The sequence below is a fragment of the Cetorhinus maximus genome, chromosome 21 (genome assembly GCF_964194155.1).
Source record: "Cetorhinus maximus chromosome 21, sCetMax3.hap1.1, whole genome shotgun sequence".
In the NCBI taxonomy this organism is placed as follows: Eukaryota; Metazoa; Chordata; class Chondrichthyes; order Lamniformes; family Cetorhinidae; genus Cetorhinus; species Cetorhinus maximus.
In genome coordinates this window covers 649654-672961 of record NC_135899.1, presented here as the reverse complement: position 1 = coordinate 672961, position 23308 = coordinate 649654, and the positions used below count along the sequence as shown (strand labels likewise).

Sequence of the window (23308 nt, the reverse complement as noted above, 5' to 3'; positions counted from 1 at the left end):
TGACGAATAATAGGGGACCGAGCACAGATCCCTATGGTACGCCACTGGACACTGGCTTCCAGTCACTAAAGCATCCTTCTATCATCACCCTCTGTCTCCTACAACTAAGCCAATTTTGAATCCACCTTATCAAATTACCCTGTATCCCATGTGCATTTGCCTTCTTTATAAGTCTCCCATGTGGGACCTTGTCAAAGGCTTTTCTGAAATCCATATAAACTACATCAACTGCACTACCCCCATCTACACACCTGGTCACCTCCTCAAAAAATTCAATCAAATTTGTTAGGCATGACTTCCCTCTGACAAAGCCATGCTGACTATCCCTGATCAAACCTTGCCTCTCCAAGTGGAGATAGAAACTCTCCTTCAGAAATTTCTCCAATAGTTTCCCTACCACTGACGTGAGACTCACTGGCCTGTGGTTCCCTGGCTTATCTCTACAACCCTTCTTAAATAGCGGAACCACATTAGCTGTTCTCCAGTCCTCTGGTACCTCCCCCGTGGCCTGAGAGGAATTAAAAATTTGGGTCAGAGCCCCTGCGATCTCCTCCCTTGCCTCCCTCAGCAGTCTGGGACACAAATCATCCAGGCCTGGAGATTTGTCCATTTTTAAGCCTGCCTGTGACTCCCTATATCAATTTGCTTAAGAAACTCGCAGTCTCTATCCCAAGTTCAATACCTTCATCCTCATTCTCTTGGGTGAAGACGGATGTGAAGTATTCATTCAACACTCTAGCGATGTCCTCTGGCTCCACCCATAGATTGCCCCCTTGGTCCCTTATGGACCCTACTCTTTCCCTGGTTATCCTCTTCCCATTGATATACTTCCAGAATATCTTGGGATTTTCCCTACTTTTACCAGCCAGAGCTTTCTCATATCCACTCTTTGCTCTCCTAATTGCTTTCTTAAGCTCCACCCTGCACTGTCTGTATTCCACTAATGCCCCCATTCATTTGCTCCCCTTGTACCTGCTAAAAGCCTCTCTTTTCCTTCTCATCGTAACCTGAATATCTCTGGTCATCCATGGTTCTCTGGGCTTGTTACTCCTTCCCATCACCCTAGAGGGAACATGTTGAGTCTGTACCCTCCCCATTTCCTTTTTGAACACCCCCCACTGTTCCTCTGTAGGTTTCCCCACAAGTAGCTGTCCCCAGTCTACCTTGGCCAGATCCTGCCTTATTTTACTAAAATCCACTCTCCCCCAATCCAAAACATTTGTTTGCAACTTGTCGATTTCTTTGTCCATAACAAACTTAAACTGTATCATGTTGTGGTCACTATCTCTAAAATGCTCACCCACCACCACCTCAGCCACCTGTCCGGCTTCATTCCCCGAGATAGATAGGTTCTTGATTGGTAAGGGGATCAAAGGTTATGGGGAGAAGGCGGGAGAATGGGGTTGAGAAACTTATCAGATTGAATGGCGGAGCAGACTCGATGGGCTGAATGGCCTAATTTCTGCTCCTTTGTCTTATGGTCTTATGGTTATTAAGTCCAGCAATACACCGTCCCTTGTTGGACCTTCTACATATTGACCTAGCAAGTTTTCCTGTACACATTTCAAGAAATCCACTCCATCCAAGCCCTTAACACTATGTCTATCTCAATTAATGTTGGGAAAGTTGAAATCACCTAATATAATTACCCTATTGTTATTGTTTTTACATACCTCCACAAATTGTGCACATATTTGCTCCTCAATTTCCCACTGACTATCTGGGGATCTCTAATAAACACCTAACAATGTGGCTGCCCCATTTTTATTCCTAAGCTCTACCCACAAAGCTTCATTCGATGCCCCCTCCAAGATATCATCTCTCCTTACTGCAGTAACTGACTCCTTAACTAATAATGCAACACCTCCTCCTCTTTTACCCCCTCCCCTGTCTCACCTGAAGATTCTATATCCCAGAATGTTGAGCTGCCAATCCTGCCCCTCCCTCAACCATGTCTCGGTGATGGCTACTATACCACAATTCCACGTGTGAATCCTCACCCTTAACTCATCTGTTTTACCTGTAATACTCCTGGCATTACAGTAGAGGCTATACAGCCTTGCCTTACTCCCTTAAAACTTAATGCAGCTGTACTCCCTCTGACTTGATTGTTTTACTGTATTATGATGTGTCCCTATTCTACTAACATTCTGTGTCCCCTCCCCCTGCTGAATTAGTTTAAACTCCTCCCAACAGCACCAGCAAACCCGCCCGCAAGGATGTTAGTACTGCTCTGGTTCAGATGTAGACCGTCCCCCGCTTATACAGATCCCACCTTCCCCAGAAACGGTCCCAGTGATCCGGGAATCTAAAACCCTCCCTCCTGCACCAACTCTTAAGTATTCATCTGCGCTATTCTCCTATTTCTGAGCTCGCTGGCACGTGGCACTGGGAGTAATCCAGAGATTACAACCCGAGAGGTTTTGTTTTTTAGTCTACTGCCTAACTCCCTGAATTCTTGATGCAAGACCTCATCCCTCTTTCTACCTATGTCATTGGACCCTGCATGTACCATGACCTCTGCCTTATCACCCTCCCCCTTCAGGATGCCCTGCAGCCGTTCAGTGACATCCCGGACCCTGGCACCAGGGAGGCAACATACCAGCCTGGAGTCACTTTGATGGCCACAGTAGTGCCTATCTGTTCACCTGACTATAGAATCCCCTATTACTATTGCTCTTCCTCCCCTCCTGTACAGACAGGCTGCTTGTGGTGCCAGAAGCTTGGCTCTGTCCGCACTCCCTGGAGGAACCAGCGCCCTCATCAGCCTCCAAACTGGAATACCAATTTGCGAGCGGGACCCCAGGGGTCTCCTGAACTACCTGCCTGTTTCTCTTGGGCTGCCTGGTGGTCACCCATTCCCTTCCTTCCTCAAGGCCCTTCATTTGCGGTGTGACCACCTCTCTAAACGTGCTATCCACGATGCTCTCAGACTCATGGATGCTCCACAGTGTCCCCAGCCCCCGTTCCAGCTCTGAAACCCGAGCTTCCAGGAGCTGGAGCTGGACACATTTCTTGCACACATGCTGGTCCCGGGCACTGGAAATGTTCCCGGCTTCCCACACGGAGCACGAGGAGCCAGAGACTCCTTTATCCCAATCCTTTAATAAAATCCATTGGCGGATCTGGTCTGGTAAAACTTAAGGAGTGAAATTTTCCATTCACGTCCTCTAACCCTGCCTTCAGCTTCTTGTCCTTTTACACATATCTCCAAAAATATAAGCTTTTTGCAAGTGCAGCATTCATCACATGATGTACCTTGATATTGTAACTTCTCACATTTCTATCTACAGTTAAAAGATGCACCCTTCCATATGGTGACATTGCAACAACAGTCACAACTGCAGTGATGGCCTACATAGCTATTGTGGGACTGGGTCTTATCTTCGCATTAAAGTACAGTAAGTAATGAAAATTTTATAATGATGCTATGATGCATTGTGCACAATTTAGTGACTGTCACACTAACTGGCCAAAGGTTGCCACAAGTACAATAAAACTGTGACCGGCACAGTACTGCTCAAGGGTTGTCACTTATACCATGGGACTGCGACTGGTACATTAATTGTCAAAGGGTTATAATGAATCCAATAGGATCGTTACTGGTGCACAAATTATCCAATCGTTATCGAGAATACAATGGGACTGTGACTGTCTCAATAATTGTCCAAGTGTTGTCAGGGATACAACGAGACTGTGAGTGACATGTTTTTGAGGGACTTGGTGAAATTTGTGAGATCTACCTTTGTTGTATCAGCTATTTAAAACGTAGGCTATAGTTTCTACTGAGTACCATTTGCCTGTTAATGTGATTGACACACTAATTGTCCAGGTGTTGTCAGAAATACAATGGAACTGTGACCGATACACTAGTGTCAGAAATACAATGGGACTGTGACTGATACACTAGTGTCAGAAATACAATGGGACTGTGACCAATACACTAGTGTCAGAAATACAATGGGACTGTGACCGATACACTAGTGTCAGAAATACAATGGGACTGTGACTGATACACTAGTGTCAGAAATACAATGGGACTGTGACCGATACACTAGTGTCAGAAATACAATGGGACTGTGACCGATACACTAGTGTCAGAAATACAATGGGACTGTGACCGATACACTAGTGTCAGAAATACAATGGTACTGTGACCGAAACACTAGTGTCAGAAATACAATGGGACTGTGACTGACACACTAGTGTCAGAAATACAATGGGACTGTGACTGATACACTAGTGTCAGAAATACAATGGGACTGTGACCGATACACTAGTGTCAGAAATACAATGGGACTGTGACTGATACACTAGTGTCAGAAATACAATGGGACTGTGACTGACACACTAGTGTCAGAAATACAATGGGACTGTGACTGATACACTAGTGTCAGAAATACAATGGGACTGTGACCAATACACTAGTGTCAGAAATACAATGGGACTGTGACTGACACACTAGTGTCAGAAATACAATGGGACTGTGACCAATACACTAGTGTCAGAAATACAATGGGACTGTGACCGATACACTAGTGTCAGAAATACAATGGGACTGTGACCGATACACTAGTGTCAGAAATACAATGGGACTGTGACTGATACACTAGTGTCAGAAATACAATGGGACTGTGACCGATACACTAGTGTCAGAAATACAATGGGACTGTGACCGATACACTAGTGTCAGAAATACAATGGGACTGTGACCGATACACTAGTGTCAGAAATACAATGGTACTGTGACCGAAACACTAGTGTCAGAAATACAATGGGACTGTGACTGACACACTAGTGTCAGAAATACAATGGGACTGTGACTGATACACTAGTGTCAGAAATACAATGGGACTGTGACCGATACACTAGTGTCAGAAATACAATGGGACTGTGACTGATACACTAGTGTCAGAAATACAATGGGACTGTGACTGACACACTAGTGTCAGAAATACAATGGGACTGTGACTGATACACTAGTGTCAGAAATACAATGGGACTGTGACCAATACACTAGTGTCAGAAATACAATGGGACTGTGACTGACACACTAGTGTCAGAAATACAATGGGACTGTGACCAATACACTAGTGTCAGAAATACAATGGGACTGTGACCGATACACTAGTGTCAGAAATACAATGGGACTGTGACCGATAAACTAGTGTCAGAAGTACAATGGGACTGTGACCGATACACTAGTGTCAGAAATGCAATGGGACTGTGACCGATACACTAGTGTCAGAAATACAATGGGACTGTGACCGATACACTAGTGTCAGAAATACAATGGTACTGTGACTGATACACTAGTGTCAGAAATACAATGGTACTGTGACCGATACACTAGTGTCAGAAATACAATGCGACTGTGACTGACACACTAGTTGTCCAAGCCCTTTTGCCTCGACTTGAAAATCTTTGGCATGAACCACCCAGCCAAGTACCATGTCATATTCCTCACTGTGACCTGCACTGCTTTGGCCTTTCTGTGTCTACAGCGAGGGGTTTGTCATCCTCGCTGATTTTAACCACCATGTCAACACCTAAAGTTCCCTCTCCTCTGACTTTACTGCCCTCTTATCCTCACTGACTCACACTCTCCATATAATCCGAACCAACCCATATTTATGGCTGCTCTCTTCATCCTGACATCCCATGTCTTCTTGCTGCTCGTGTCGTATCAGTCACACATTAGGCCATCCCTACCACTTGCTTCTGCCACTCACATCCACTTCCGAATGCTTCTACTTCTTGCATCTGCCCTGGAATAAATGCCCTGAAGTCACTTACAATTACACATTCAAACACTTTGTCACCTAAAAAACCCCATCACCTATAAACCCCGTCACCTATAAACCCCGTCACCTATAAACCCCGTCACCTATAAACCCCGTCACTTATAAACCCCGTCACCTATAAACCCCGTCACCTATAAACCCCGTCACCTATAAACCCCGTCACCTATAAACCCCGTCACTTATAAACCACGTCACTTATAAACCCCGTCACCTATAAACCCCGTCACCTATAAACCCCGTCACCTACAAACCCCGTCACCTATAAACCCCGTCACCTATAAACTCGGTCACCTATAAACTCGGTCACCTATAAACCCCGTCACCTATAAACCCCGTCACCTATAAACCCCGTCACCTATAAACCCCGTCACCTATAAACTCGGTCACCTATAAACCCCGTCACCTATAAACCCCGTCACCTACAAACCCCGTCAGATATAAACCCCGTCACCTTCATAACACGTCACCTATAAACCCCGTCACCTATAAACCCAGTCACCTACATAACACGTCACCTATAAACCCCGTCACCTATAAACCCCGTCACCTATAAACCCCGTCACCTATAAACCCCGTCACCTACATAACACGTCACCTATAAACCCCGTCACCTATAAACCCCGTCACCTACATAACACGTCACCTAAAAACTCCGTCACCTATAAACTCCGTCACCTATAAACTCCGTCACCTATAAACCCCGTCACCTATAAACCCCGTCACCTATAAACCCCGTCACCTACATAACACGTCACCTATAAACCCCGTCACCTATAAACCCCGTCATCTACATAACACGTCACCTATAAACCCTGTCACCTATAAACCCCGTCACCTACATAACACGTCACCTATAAACCCCGTCACCTATAAACCCCGTCACCTACATAACACGTCACCTATAAACCCCGTCACCTATAAACCCCGTCACCTACATAACACGTCACCTATAAACCCCGTCACCTATAAACCCCGTCACCTATAAACCCCGTCACCTATAAACCCCGTCACCTACAAACCCCGTCACCTACAAACCCCGTCACCTACAAACCCCGTCACCTATAAACCCCGTCACCTCTAAACCCCGTCACCTCTAAACCCCGTCACCTCTAAACCCCGTCACCTCTAAACCCCGTCACCTACAAACCCCGTCACCTACAAACCCCGTCACCTACAAACCCCGTCACCTACAAACCCCGTCACCTACAAACCCCGTCACCTATAAACCCCGTCACCTACATGCCCCGTCAAATATAAACCCCGTCAGCTATAAACCCCGTCACCTACATAACACGTCACCGATAAACCCCGTCACCTACAAACCCCGTCACCTACATACCCCGTCACCTATAAACCCCGTCACCTATAAACCCCGTCACCTACATAACACGTCACCTATAAACCCCGTCACCTATAAACCCCGTCACCTATAAACCCCGTCACCTATAAACCCCGTCACCTATAAACCCCGTCACCTATAAACCCTGTCTCCTAAATACCCCGTCACATACAAACCCCGTCAGCTATAATCCCCGTCACTTATAAACCCCGTCACCTATAAACCTTGTCACTTATAAACCCCGTCAAATATAAACCCCGTCACCTACATACCCCGTCAGCTATAAACCACGTCGCTTATAAATCCCGCCACCTACATACCCAATCATCCATAAACCCCGTCATCTATAAACCCCGTCACCTACATAACACGTCACCTACAAACCCCGTCGCCTATAAACCCCGTCGCCTATAAACCCCTTCACCTACATACACCGTCACCTATAAAACACATCTCATATAAACCCCGTCACCTACATAACACGTCGCCTATAAACCCCGTCGCCTATAAACCCCTTCACCTACATACACCGTCACCTATAAAACACATCTCCTATAAACCCCGTCACCTACATAACATGTCGCCTATAAACCCCGTCGCCTATAAACCCCTTCACCTACATACACTGTCACCTATAAAACACATCTCCTATAAACCCCGTCAATTACATAACACGTCACCTATAAAGCCCGTCACCTATAAAGCCCGTCACCTGTAAACCCCGTCACCTATAAACCCCGTCACCTATAAACCCCGTCATCTATAAATCCCGTGAAATACAAACCCCGTCACCTACATACCACATCACCTATAAACCCCATCATCTATAAACCCCGTCACCTATAAACCACGTCACCTATAAACCCCGTCACCTATAAACCCCGTCACCTACAAACCCCGTCACCTATAAACCCCGTCATCTATAAACCCCGTCACCTATAAACCCCGTCACCTACAAACCCCGTCACCTACAAACCCCGTCACTTATAAACCCCGTCACTTACAAACCCCGTCACTTACAAACCCCGTCACCTACAAACCCTGTCATCTACAAACCCCATCACCTATAAACCTCGTCACTTATAAACCCCGTCACCTATAAACTCCGTCACCGATAAACCCTGTCACCTATATACCACGTCACCTACAAACCCCGTCACCTATAAATCCCGTGAAATATAAACCCCGTCACCTAAATACCCCGTCACCTAAATACCCCGTCACCTATATAACACATCACCTATAAACCCCATCACCTATAAACCCCGTCACCTATAAACCCCGTCACCTATAAACCCCGTCACCTATAAACCCCGTCACTTACATACCCCGTCACCTATAAACCCCGACATCTATAAACCCCGTCACCTACAACTCCATCACCTATAAACCCCGTCACCTACAAACCCCGTCACCTACAAACCCCGTCACCTACAAACCCCGTCACCTATAAACCCCGTCACCAATAAACCCCGTGACCTATAAACCCCGTCACCTACATGCCCCGTCAAATATAAACCCCGTCAGCTACAAACCCCGTCACCTACAAACCCTGTCACCTATTAACCCCGTCACCTATTAACCCCGTCACCTACAAACCCCATCATCTACAAACCCTGTCACCTATATACCCCATCACCTATTAACCCCATCACCTACAAACCCCATCATCTACAAACTCCGTCACCTACAAACCCCGTCACCTATAAACCCCGTCACCAACAAACCCTGTCACCTACAAACGCCGTCACCTACAAACGCCGTCACCTACAAACGCCGTCACCTACAAACGCCGTCACCTACATACCCCGTCACCTATAAACCCCGTCATCTATAAACCCCATCACCTATATACCCCATCACCTATAAACCCCGTCACCTATAAACCCCGTCACCTATAAACTCCATCACCTATAAACCCCGACACCTATAAACCCCGTCATATATACCCCGCCACCTATAAACCCCGTCACCTACAAACCCCGTCACCTACAAACCCCGTCACCTACAACTCCATCACCTATAAACCCCGACACCTATAAACCCCGTCACCTGTAAACCCCGTCACCTATAAACCCCGTCACTTACAAACTCCGTCACTTACAAACCCCGTCATCTACAAACCCCGTCACCTCTAAACCCCGTCACTTATAAACCCCGTCACTTATAATGCCCGTCACCTTTAAACCCCGTCATCTACAAACCCCGTCACCTATAAACCCCGTCACTTATAAACCCCGTCACCTATAAACCCCGTCACCTATGAACCCCGTCACCTACAAACCCCGTCACCTACAAATCCCATCACCTATAAACCCCATCACCTACAAACCCCGTCAGCTACAAACCCCGTCACCTACAAACCTCGTCACCTAAATACCCCGTCACCTACAAACCCCGTTACCTATAAACCCCCGTCACCTACAAACCCCGTCACCTACAAACTCCGTCACCTATAAACCCCGTCATCTATAAACCCCGTCACCTATAAACCCCGTCACCTATAAACCCCGTCACCTATAAACCCCGTCACCTATAAACCCCGTCACCTATAAACCCCGTCACCTATATACACCGTCACCTACAAATCCCGTCACCTACAAATCCCCTCACCTACAAACCTCGTCACCTATAAACCCCGTCACCTATAAACCACATCACCTACAAACCCCTTCACCTATATACTCCGTCACCTACTAACCCCGTCACCTACCTGCCCCGTCATCTATAAACCCCGTCACCTACATAACACGTCACCTACAAACCCCGTCGCCTATAAACCCCGTCGCCTATAAACCCCTTCACCTACATACACCGTCACCTATAAAACACATCTCCTATAAACCCCGTCACCTACATAACACGTCACCTATAAAGCCCGTCACCTATAAAGCCCGTCACCTATAAAGCCCGTCACCTATAAAGCCCGTCACCTATAAACCCCGTCACCTATAAACCCCGTCACCTATAAACCCCGTCACCTATAAACCCCGTCACCTATAAACCCCGTCACCTATAAACCCCGTCATCTATAAATCCCGTCATCTATAAATCCCGTGAAATATAAACCCCGTCACCTACATACCACATCACCTATAAACCCCATCATCTATAAACCCCGTCACCTATAAACCACGTCACCTATAAACCCCGTCACCTACCAACCCCGTCACCTACAAACCCCATCACTTATAAATCCCCTCACCTATAAACCCCGTCACTTACAAACCCCGTCACTTACAAACCCCGTCACCTACAAACCCCGTCACCTACAAACCCTGTCATCTACAAACCCCATCACCTATAAACCTCGTCACTTATAAACCCCGTCACTTATAAACCCCGTCACCTATAAACCCCGTCAGCTAGACACCCTGTCACCTACATACCCCGTCACTTATAAACCCCGTCAAATATAAACCCCGTTACCTACATACCCCGTCACCTACAAACCCCGTCACCTGCAAACCCCGTCACCAATAAACCCCGTCACCTACCAACCCCATCACCTATAAACCCCGTCATTTCAGCCTCCTCCGGAGTTCCCCAGCATCACAGATGCCAGTCTTCAGCCAATTTAATTCACTCCACATGATATCAAGAAATGACTAAAAGCATTGGATACGAGGAAGGCTCTGCGCCCTGACTGATATTCCGGCAATAGTACTGGAGGCTTGTGCTCCAGAACTTGCCGCGCCCCTAGACAATCTGTTCCAGTGACATCTCCAACACTGGCATCTACCCGGCAATGTGGAAAATTGCCCAGGTATGTCCTGTCCACAAAAAGCAGGACAAATCCAACCCGACCAATCACCGGTCCATCAGTCTACTCTCCATCATCAGTAAAGTAATGGAAGGGTCATCGACAGTGCTATCAAGCGGCACTTGTTTAGCAATAACCTGCTCACTGACGCCCAGTTTGGATTCCGCCAGGGCCACTCAGCTCCTGAGCTCATTACAACCTTGGTTCAAACATGGACAAAAGAGCTGAACTCCTGAGGTGAGGTTAGGTGAGGTGAGAGTGACTGCCCTTGACATCAAGGCAGCATTTGACTAGGTGTGGCATCAATGAGCCCTAGCAAAACTGGAGTCAATGGGAATCAGGGGGAAATCTCTCCGCTGGTTGGAGTCATACCGAGCACAAAGGAAGATGGTTGTGTTTGTTGGAGGTCAGTCATCTCAGCTCCAGGACATCACTGCAGGAGTTCCTCAGGGTAGTGACCTCGGCCCAACCATCTTCAGCTGTTTCATCAATGACCTTCCTTCCATCATAAGGTCAGAAGTGGGGATGTTCGCTGATGATTGCACAATGTTCAGCATCATTCGCGACTCCTCAGATACTGAAGCAGTCCATGTCCAAATGCAGCAAGACCTGGACAATATCCAGGCTTGGGCTGACAAGTGGCAAGTAACATTCACACCACACAAGTGTCAGGCAATGACCATCTCCAACAAGAGAGAGAATCCAACCATTGTCCCTTGATGTTCAATGGCATTACCATCACTAAATCCCCCACTATCAACATCCTGGGGATTTCCATTGACCAGAATGGTCAATAATTCATTTATACAGGGCACTGGTGAGATCACATCTTGAATACTGTGTGCAGTTTTCTTCTCCTCGTTTAAGGAAGGATATAACGGCGTTGGAGGTGGTTCAGAGGGGGTTTACTAGATTGATACCTGGAATGAGCGGGTTGTCTTATGAGGAAAGGTAGGACAGACTGGGCTTGTTTCCACTGGAGTTTAGAGGAGTGAGGGGTGATTTGATTGAAGTATTTCAGATCCTGAACGGCCTTGACAAGGTGCACATGGGAAGGATGTTTCCTCTTGTGGGTGAGTCCAGAACTAGGGGGCACTGTTTTGAAATTAGGGGTCAATTTTTAGGACAGAGATGAGGAGAAACTTTTTCTCTCAGAGGGTTGAGTGAATTTGGAACTCTCTACCTCAGAAGGTGGTGGGGCGGGGTCGCTGACTATTTTTAAGACAGAGGTAGATAGATTCTTGTTAGGCAAAGGGTATCGGTGTTAGATAGGAATGTGGAAATCGAAAGACAAGAAGATCAGCCATGATCTTATTGAATGGTGGAGCAGGCTCGAAAGGCCAAATAGTCTACTCCTCTTCCTATTTCTTATGTTCTTAGAAACTGAACTGGACTAGCCATGTAAATACTGTGGCTACTCATGCGACGAGTAACTCACCTCCTGACTCTCCAAAGCCTGTCCACCATCTGCAAGGCACAAGTCAGGAGTGTGATGGAATATTCCCCACTTGCCTGGATGAGTGCAGCTCCCACAACACTCAGGAAGCTCGACACCATCCAGGACAAAGCAGCCCCGCTTGATCGGCACCAAATCCACAAACATTCACTCCCTCCATCACCACCGACGCACAGTACCAGCAGTGTGTGTACCATCTACAAGATGCACTGCAGGAATTCACCAAGGCTCCTTAGATAGCACCTTCCAAACCCATGACCACTACCATCTAGAAGGACAAGGGCAGCAGATAGATGGGAACACCGCCACCTGGAAGTTCCCCCCGAAGTCACTCACCATTCTGACTTGGAAGTATATCACCGTTCCTTCACTGTCGCTGGGTCAAAATTCTGGAACTCCCTCCCTAACAGCACTGTGGGTGTACCTACACCACATGGACAAACTTCTGGAATTCCCTCTCTAACAGCACTGTGGATGTACCTACACCACAGGGACAAACTCCTGGAATTGCCTTCCTAACAGCACTGTGGGTGTACCTACACCACGTGGACTGCAGCGGTTCAAGAAGGCAGCTCACCACCACCTCCTCAAGGGCAACAAGGAATGGGCAATAAATGCTGGGCCTAACCAGCGAAACCCACCCCGTTAAAGAATCTTTAAAAGTGAAATTCTAGATCCTAACACTCACTGCATGAAAATGTTTCTCCTTCATGTTGTTTCTTTTGCCACTTACCTTATATCAGTGCCCTCTGGCTCTCAATCTTTCAACCAATAGGAACAGGTTCTTCCTATCTACTCTGTCCCGACGCCTCATCATTTTGAATGCCTCTGTTAATCTCCTCTCAGCCTTCTCTTCTCCAAGGAAAATAGCAGCTTCACCAATGCACCTGTGCCTTCAGCTGCTGAGACCTTAATCTCTGGAATTCCCTCCCTATACCTTCCCCCTCTCTCTTCTTTTAAGATCCTCCTCAAAATATACCTCGTTGGTCAACTTTAAGCGTCCCCTCTTAACAATTCTTTCTTTGACTGTGTGTCAGATGCACTCCTGTTAAGTGCCTAGGGATGTTTTCCTATTTTAGGGTGCGATATAAATGCAAGTTGTTGTTCATCCCACCAGGTTGATGTTAAAAATGCAATAGGATTGTGACTGTTGCAAGGGCTGTCCTGCTTTCAATTGGCAGTTTATACAAAAACGGAGTTCCCATTATTCACATACTGAATTGAATACCTTGTATATTTTATTTACAGTGCAGACATGGAACCTTGAGAAAAGAGCAAGTCGGCTCTGGACAAGATGAGAATTGCGACAGCTTGATGCAATTTACGCTGTTTCCGGTAAAGTTTAATCCGTACAATTTGTTTTCTGTGGTCTGGGAGTATTGTGGTGCCCATAGCATTCCGAGTGTGTTAACCTCTCCCCCACTTTAATTTTTGTGTGCTGCTCTCCCCCTTTCACTTGACCCCATATCTGTCTCTTAAGTTTTCCCTTCTACTCCCTCTCTTTATTCCTCACCTCCCTCCCCTTCTCTTTTTCCTTTTCCCATTCCCTTCCTCACCCCTTCCTCTCTCCTCCTTTCTTCCCATTCCCCCTTTTGTTCCCCTATCACTCCATCTTTTGCTTCTCCATCTCTGTCCCTCTCCTTCTCTCTCCCTCTTTTTCACTCACCAACACATCTGTCTCTACATAGGTTAAACTAATTGATGAGACTATGGTCCCCTGGTGAAACTGAGAGCTTGCAATACTGAGTACTTGTGAAAGAATTTAATGAGTACATACAAGACAGTATGTGCTTAACCAACCTTTATAGAAATGAAGAAATAATGGTTTATTGCACAGTCCTAACGTCGTAGCAGCTTGAGACAATGTTGAGCATTGTTAGCGTATTTACAATGACACTGGCATGTATTTTCACTACGAGAGTATCTTATGAGATTAATCATTTTTCAACTCAACCAACATTCCAAAAACACCACTATTGGTATTGTAAAGAAAATATCAATTTTTCCCAATATTACTGTGAGATACTGTAAAGAAGGCTGGATGTCCATGTGTCTATGCGTGGGATTTAATTAAACCGGGCAGAGGTTAATCGGAGTCAAGCTGCCTGGGTGTTTGAAACCATGAAAACGTTAAAGGTACAAGCAAATAAGTTAGAACTAACATTTACATTATTAGATAAGTTGATAGGTTGTTCGAATTTCAAAGCAGAATTAGAAGGTGACAAGGAAAATGTTTGTATCTTGCAGGAGTCCATAGGTAAGTAGGAGTGGGGATATTATATTTTTATTGACCCAAAAGCCAAGACAAGATGGAAACATGAACGATCATCTATTTGAAAGGGTTTGAGTTTTTTTTATTCATTCACGGGGTGTGGGCTTTGCTGGCTGGGCCAGCATTTATTTCCCATCCCTAGTTGCCCTTGAGAAGGTGGTGGTGAGCTGCCTTCTTGAACCGCTGCAGTCCATGTGGTGTAGGTACACCCACAGTGCTGTTAGGAAGGGAGTTCCAGGATTTTGACCCAGCGACAGTGAAGGAACGGCGATATATTTCCAAGTCAGGATGGTGAGTGACTTGGAGGTGAACTTCCAGGTGGTGGTGTTCCCATCTATCTGCTGCCCTTGTCCTTCTAGATGATAGTGGCCATGGGTTTGGAAGGTGCTGTCAAAGGAGCCTTGGTGAATTCCTGCAGTGCATCTTGTAGATGGTACACACACTGCTGCTACTGTGCGTCGGTGTTGGAGGGAGTGAATGTTTGTGGAAGTGATGCCAATCAAGTGGGGCTGCTTTGTCCTGGATGGTATCAAGGTTCTTGAGTGTTGTGGGAGCTGCACTTATCCAGGCAAGTGGGGAGTATTCCATCACACTCCTGACTTGTGCCTTGTAGATGGTGGACAGGCTTTGGGGAGTCAGGAGGTGAGTGACTTGCTGCAGGATTCCGAGCCTCTGACCTGCTCTTGTAGCCACAGTATTTATTTGGCTAGTCCAGTTCAGTTTCTGGTCAATGGTAACCCCCAGGATGTTGATAGTGGGGGTTTCAGTGATGGTAACGGTGTTGAATGTCAAAGGGCGATGGTTGGAGATGGTCATTGCCTGACACTTGTGTGGTGTGAATATTACTTGCCTTTTGTCAGCCCAAGCCTGGATATTGTCCAGGTCTTGCTGCATTTGGACATGGACTGCTTCAGTATCTGAGGAGTCGTGAATGGTGCTGAACATTGTGCAATCATCAGTGAACATCCTCACTTCTGACCTTATATTGGAAGGAAGGTCATTGATGAAGCAGCTGAAGATGGTTGGGTTGAGGACACTACCCTGAGGAACTCCTGCAGTGATGTCCTGGAGCTGAGATGTTTGACCTTCAACAACTCCAACCATCTTCCTTTGTGCTAGGTATGACTCCAACCAGTGGAGAATTTTCCTCCAGATTCCCATTGACTCCAGTTTTGCTCGGGCTCCTTGATGCCACACTCGGTCAAATGCAGCCTTGATGTCAAGGGCAGTCACTCTCACCTCACCTCGGGAGTTCAGCTCTTTTGTCCATGTTTGAACCAAGGCTGTAATGAGGTCAGGAGCTGAGTGGCCCTGGTGGAACCCAAACTGGGCATCAGTGAGCAGGTTATTGCTATGCAAGTGCAACTTGATAGCACTGCTGATGACTCCTCCATCACTTTACCGACGATCGAGAGTAGACTGAGGGGCTAGTAATTGGCCGAGTTGCCTTTGTTCTGCTTTTTGTGTACAGGACATAACTGGGCAATTTTCCAAATGCCTCTATTGTAGCTTGCTTCAACACACAGCTGTGTCCAAAACTGCGCTGACCTCGAGATACGGGTCATGAGTTCTCTTAGATCACTGTGTGGGTGGTACTGTGCTCAGTCCCACACTAACCCTCTATGTGCTGGAGCCTTATACTCAAGGTCTGATCTACAAACATCTCATTGTAGCAGATGATGAGGCCATTCAGTTCATTGTGTCTGTACCAGATCTCACTTAGAACAATCCAAAACTAATCTCAAAGCCTTGTTCCCAGCCAATCCCAGTATATCACATGTTATGATGTGGCAGGTGGTACATGCCTGGTGGAGCAAATCCACAAGGGGAACTTGGTCGCGCTATTGCAACAGTTTGGCAATTTGTATTTATTACGAGAAGATTTATGCAATGAATTCAGAAGTAATGAGTCCACTAACACCTTTAGAGATTTTAAACATTAAGTTAAAACATTTATTAACAAAATAAAAGAATTCAAACACATATATAAGATTACAGTTACTTGGTATTATAACAAATCCCAAACATTCCTAATTAACCTGATTCCTGACTACACACCCCTTTTAAGGCAACATAGAAAAATAGATTTTAAATTTAAAGGGGCAATCCAGTAAGGTTACCACAGCACCCACTCGATAGTGGAATCCCAAAGGCTTTTTAACACAACTTTAATTACTGGAGCAGCACTTCTCTTCAGAGTGTCTCGAATCTCCCCTCTTCCCCCACTCCCAAAGTCTGTTCCACATGGTGTTTTGCACAGCCATACCCCCACATAGCCTTCCATCCTTCTTTATATATGTTTCTTTTTTTCTTTAATGTGTAAAGTTCTACATTTCTTTGGAAATTTACTTTTCCCATAATATAAAAATCTTTCATGTCACCATTATGGTCAGCACTTCTGGGGAAAAATAAGCATATCACTTTGCCTCACTTATCTAGTTAGTTGTAAACATTACCCCATCCCTTTGAAAATCAAAAAACTCCTTCACTTATCTAAAAATGCAAATTTCCTTCACACCCTATCTGTGGAACCCTCACCCTAGCTTATCCATCTCAATTTCAAAAGCCTATTTTACCTCTAACTCTTGATAATTCCAATCTTGTAGTCTAAGAGTCTCTAGTCTAATTAAATCAATCTCACAAACAGAACCATCCACACTCACGCCCAAAAGCCTACAATAATATTATGAAAAATATGATAGTTTCATGACACAGAGAATTTCAGTTCAGAACAGGTCCATTTTAGATCAAATCATATTGCTGACCCCTGTAAGCTTATAAATGCAATTAATCTACTTTCACTACGAGAGTATCTTATGAGATTAATCATTTTTCAACTCAACCAACATCATGATCCATGTCTTTTTGCAGTGCATGTAGCTGTGATATTCTGGAAGTTCCAATCAACAAACTCTTGCATCTGGCTGCCCCAAGATTGAAATGCTGGCAAACAAATGTATTTAGGAATGGAAAGGGAAAGGTGGCGGGAGTAACAGCAATGAATTAATGCAGGATCTGTGTCAATCTGAATTTTGGAAGACGTAATAAAGAAGTGAGAAAATGACAAGGGTATTGGATTTCATGGACTGTACGTTTAGTACAATCTGTGAGATAGGTTTCTGCCATTCTTGATTCCAGTTTAGTAAATAAAGTTTTTCAGAATCAGATTCAACTTATCATCTTAAAGGGAAAAAGTTCACTTCAGACAGGATCTGATAAAGAAAGCCAAAGGTTTGAGGCAGTTTTTTTGCTATTTATCAATGTCATATTGTTTTGATTTTCAGTGGATTGTTAAATAAACATTAACTGTTGTAGCCTGATCTTGTCTGCTTACTTCCTTATCGTCTCAGTGTTTGTATCTCATTTCATGTCCAGGGACCATTCCATTTCATAATAATCCCCCATTCCTCTTACGTTAGTGATCTGGACAAGTTCCATGCTGATCAGTGTCTACCACTGAGACTTGGGGCCACGGGTGGAGGGGTTCAATGCATTCGATGGAAATCAGGACAATGAGTGTGGGTGATGGGTGGGCTGTGCCATAATGGGTGGAGTTTCGGAGCAATAGGTGGGGGTGCAGGGCGATGGGTGAGAGTTCACGGTGCTGGGTGGGGGTGCAGGATGATGGGTGAGAGTTCACGGTGCTGGGTGGGGGTGCAGGGGGATGGGTGAGAGTTCACGGTGCTGGGTGGGGGTGCAGGGGGATGGGTGAGAGTTCACGGTGCTGGGTGGGGGTGCAGGGGGATGGGTGAGACTTCACGGTGCTGGGTGGGGGTGCAGGGCGATGGGTGAGAGTTCACGGTGCTGGGTGGGGGTGCAGGGCGATGGGTGAGTGTTCACGGTGCTGGGTGGGGGTGCAGGGGGATGGGTCAGAGTTCACGGTGCTGGGTGGGGGTGCAGGACGATGGGTGAGAGTTCACCGTGCCGGGTGGGTTTATAGGGTGATGGGTGGGCTTATGGGGTGACGGGTTGGTTTCTGCAGTGACGGGTGGGTTTATAGGGTGATGGGTGAATTTATGGGATGACGGGTGGGCTTATAGGGTGACGGGTAGGTTTATGGGGTGATGGGTTGGTTTATAGGGTGATGGGTGGGTTTATGGGGTGATGAGTGGGGTTATACAGTGATGGGTGGGTTTATAGGTTGATGGGTGGGTTTATAGCGTGATGGGTGGGATATAGGGTGAGGGGTGAGATATAAGGTGACGGGTGGGTTTATAGGCTGATGGGTGGGTTTTTAAGGTGACGGATGGAATATAAGGTGACGGGTGGGTTTATAGGGTGAGGGTTGGGCTTATAGAGTGATGGGTGTGTTTATAGGATGACGGGTGGGATTATAGGGTGACGGGTGGGTTTATAGAATGACGTGTGGGTTTATAGGGTGACGGGTGTGATATAAGGTGACGGGTGGGTTTATGGTGTGATGGATGGGTTTATAGGGTGAGGGTTGGGTTTATAGGGTGACGGGTGGGTTTATGGTGTGACGGGTGGGTTTATGGTGTGACGGGTGGGTTTATGGTGTGACGGGTGTGTTTATGGTGTGACGGGTGGGTTTATGGGGTGACGGGTGTGTTTATGGTGTGACGGGTGGGTTTATGGGGTGACGGGTGGGTTTATAGTGTGATGGGTGGGTTTTAGGAGGTGATGGGTGGAGTTATGGGGTGATGAGTAGGTTTATAGGGTGATGGTTGGATTTATAGGGTGATGGGTGGGTTTATGGAGTGATGGGTAGGTGTATACGGTGATGGTTGGGTTTATGGGGTGATGGGTAGGTTTATAGGGTGATGGGTGCGTTTATAGGGTGATGGGTGAGTTTATAGTGTGATGGGTGGGTTTGTAGGGTGATGGGTGGGTTTATATGGTGATGGGTGGATTTATAGGGTGATGGGTGGGTTTAAAGTATGCCGGGTGGATTTATAGGGTGACGGGTGGGTTTATAGGGTGACGGGTGGGATATAGGGTGACACGTGGGATATAGGGTGACGGGTGGGTTCATAGGGTGATGGGTGGGATATAGGGAGACGGGTGGGTTTATAGGTTGACGGGTGGGATATAGGATGACGGTTGGGTTTATGGGGTAACGGATGTGATATAGGGTGACGGGTGGGTGAATAGGGTGACGGGTGGGTTTATAGGATTTCGGGTGGGTTTATAGTGTGACAGGTGGGTTTATAGCGTGACGGTGGGATATAGGGTGACGGGTGGGTTTATAGGGTGACGCATGGTTTTATAGGGTGGGTTTATAGGGTGACGGGTGGGTTTATAGGGAGATGGGTGGGTTTATAGGGAGATGGGTGGGTTTATAGGGAGACGGGTGGATTTATAGGGTGACTGGTGGGTTTATAGGGTGACGGGTGGGTTTATGGTGTGACAGGTGAGTTTATGGTGTGACGGGTGGGTTTATGGTGTGACGGGTAAGTTTATGGTGTGACGGGTGGGTTTATGGTGTGAAGGTTGGGTTTATGGTGTGATGGGTGAGTTTATGGTATGATGGGTGTGTTTATAGTGTGATGGGTGGGTTTTAGGAGGTGATGGGTGGGGTTATATGGTGATGGGTGGGTTATTGGAGTTATGGGTAGGTTTATAGGGTGATGGGTGGGTTTATAGGGTGATATGTGGGTTTATAGGGTGATGGTTGGGTTTATGGGGTGATGGGTATGTTTATAGGGTGATGGGTGGGTTTATAGGATGACGGGTCGGTTTATTGGGTGATGGGTGGGTTTATGGGGTGACCGGTGGGTTTATAGGGTGATGGGTGGATTTATGGGGTGATGGGTGTATTTATAGGGTGATGGGTGGGTTTATAGGGTGACGGGTGTGTTTATAGGGTGATGGGTGGGCTTATGGGGTGACGGATATGTTTATGGGATGGCGGGTGGGTTAATGTGGTGACGGGTGTGGTTATGGGGTGACGGGTGGGTTATAGGGTGATGGGTGGGATATAGGGTGACTGGTGGATTCATAGGGTAACGGGTGTGCTTATAAAGTGACGGGTGGGTTTATAGGGTGACGGGTGGGATATAGGGTGACTGGTGGGTTTATAGGGTGACGGGTGGGATATAGGGTGACGGGTGGGATATAGGGTGACGGGTGGGATATAGGGTGACTGGTGGGTTTATAGTGTGACGAGTGGGATATAGGGTAATGGGTGGGTTTATGGGGTAACGGGTGGGTTTACAGGGTGACGGGTGGGTTTATAGAGTGTCGAGTTAGTTAATAGGGAGACGGGTGGGTGTATAGGGTGACTGGTGGGTTTATGGTGTGACGGGTGGGTTTATGGTGTGATGGGTGAGTTTATGGTATGATGGGTGGGTTTATAGTGTGATGGGTGGGTTTTAGGAGGTGATGGGTGGGGTTATAGGGTGATGGGTGGGTTTATAGGTTGATGGGTGGGTTTATGGAGTTATGTGTAGGTTTATAGGGTGATGGGTGGGTTTATAGGGTGATGGGTGGGTTTATAGTGTGATGGTTGGGTTTATGGAGTTATGTGTAGGTTTATAGGGTGATGGGTGGGTTTATAGAGTGAAGGGTGGGTTTATAGGGTGATGGTTGGGTTTATGGGGTGATGGGTATGTTTATAGGGTGATGGGTGGGTTTCTAGGGTGATGGGTGGATTTATGGGGTGATGGGTGGGTTTATAGGGTGACGGGTGCGTTTATAGGGTGATGGGTGGGTTTATGGGGTGACGGATATGTTTATGGAATGGCAGGTGGGGTAATGTGGTGACGAGTGTGGTTATGGGGTGACGGGTGGGTTTACAGGGTGACGGGTGGGTTTATAGGGTAATGCATGGGTTTATGGGTTGACGATTATGTTTATGGGATGGCGGCTGGGTTAATGTGGTGATGGGTGTGGTTATGGGGTGACGGGTGTGGTTATGGGGTGACGGGTGGGTTTATAGGGTGATGGGAGGGATATAGGGTGACGGTGGGTTTATAGGGTGACGGGTGGGTTTATAGGGTAACGGGTGGGATATAGGGTGACAGTGGGTTTATAGGGTGACGGGTGGGATATAGGGTGACGGGTGGGTTTATAGGGTCTCGGGTGGGTTTATAGGGTGACGGGTGGGATATAGGGTGACGGTGGGTTTATAGGGTGACGGGTGGGATATAGGGTGACGGTGGGTTTATAGGGTGATGGGTGGGATATAGGGTGACGGGTGGTTTTATAGGGTGATGGGTGGGTTTATAGGGTGACGGGTGGTTTTATTGGGTGATGGGTGGGATATAGGGTGACAGTGGGATATAGGGTGACGGGTGGTTTTATAGGGTGATGGGTGGGTTTATAGGGTGACGGGTGGTTTTATTGGGTGATGGGTGGGATATAGGGTGACAGTGGGATATAGGGTGACGGGTGGTTTTATTGGGTGATGGGTGGCTTGAAAGGTGATGGGTGGGTGCTCAGTGAGTTGCGATTCAAGAAGTGGGTTAAAAACAGGGGATGGAAGCTGTTCTTCAGACTCCGCCTCCTCCCCACAGACCCCCCCATCAGACCCCACCCCCTCCTTCAGATCCCGCCTCCTGCCCTCAGATCCGCCCCCTCCTCTGACCCCGACTCTTTCTCAGTCCCCGACTCCTCCTCTCAGACCCCGCTACAGATCCCGCCCCCTCCCTCAGACCCCGCCCCCTCCCTCAGACCCCGCCCCCTCCTCTCAGACCCCGCCCCCTCCCCTCAGACCCGCCTCCTCCCCACAGACCCCCCCCATCAGACCCCACCCCCTCCTTCAGATCCCGCCTCCTCCCCTCAGACCCGCCTCCTCCCCACAGACCCCCCCATCAGACCCCACCCCCTCCTTCAGACCCCGCCCCCTCCCCTCAGACCCCGCCTCCTCTCCTCAGACCCGCCTCCTCCCCTCAGACCCCGCCTCCTCCCCTCAGACCCGCCTCCTACTATCAGATCCTCCCCTCCCTTCTCTCCCCGCCCCCCCCACCCCCCGGTTCCGGCTTCAGCGCCTCTTTGCCCTCTCCATCGTCCCCGCCCCCTCCCTCTGGCCCCGCCCACCAATCACCGCTTCACATTCACTCAGGCCCCGCCCCGTAACTCAGACCCCACCCCTTCATTCAGTTCCCGCACCTTCGCTCAGACACGCCCCCCTCTTCTAACACCGCCCTTTCTCTCAGGCCCCGCCCCCCAGCTCCGTGCGGTTGAGTTCGGGAATCCCCGGGGATAACGGCCGCTGTCGGTCGGTGAAGAGACGGAAAAGCTGAACCCGGGTCAGCGGGTAAGAGAGGGCGGGAAGCGCAAAACCCGGAGTGAACCCGGAGTGAACCTGGAGTGAACCGGCACCAGGATTGAACCCGGAGTGAACCTGGACCCGGAGTGAACCGGGACCCGGAGTGAACCCGGAGTGAACCGGGACCCGGAGTGAACCTGGAGTGAACCGGGACCCAGAGTAATCCCGGAGTGAACCGGGACCCAGAGTGAACCTGGAGTGAACCGGGGCCCGGAGTGAACCCGGAGTGAACTGTGACCCGGAGTGAACCCGGAGTGAACTGTGACCCGGAGTGAACCCGGAGTGAACTGTGACCCGGAGTGAACCCGGAGTGAACTGTGACCCGGAGTGAACCCGGAGTTAACCGGGGCCCGGAGTGAACCTGGAGTGAACCGGGGCCCGGAGTGAACCCGGAGTGAACTGTGACCCGGAGTGAACCCGGAGTGAACCAGGACCCGGAGTGAA

At 47.8% G+C, this 23308-nt stretch overlaps 1 protein-coding gene across 1 annotated transcript in view; it reads left to right on the top strand.

The window, feature by feature from the left end:
* LOC144695300 (uncharacterized) overlaps positions 1-17953 on the top strand; it is a 43262-nt gene extending 25309 nt beyond the window's left edge. Inside the window, exons 3-5 of the mRNA XM_078566203.1 lie at positions 3294-3401; positions 13611-13697; positions 17506-17953. Coding sequence (XP_078422329.1) covers positions 3294-3401; positions 13611-13660 — 158 coding nt within the window. The 3' untranslated portion in view covers positions 13661-13697; positions 17506-17953. The remainder of the gene's footprint in view (positions 1-3293; positions 3402-13610; positions 13698-17505) is intronic.
* The last annotated feature ends 5355 nt before the right edge of the window (positions 17954-23308 follow it).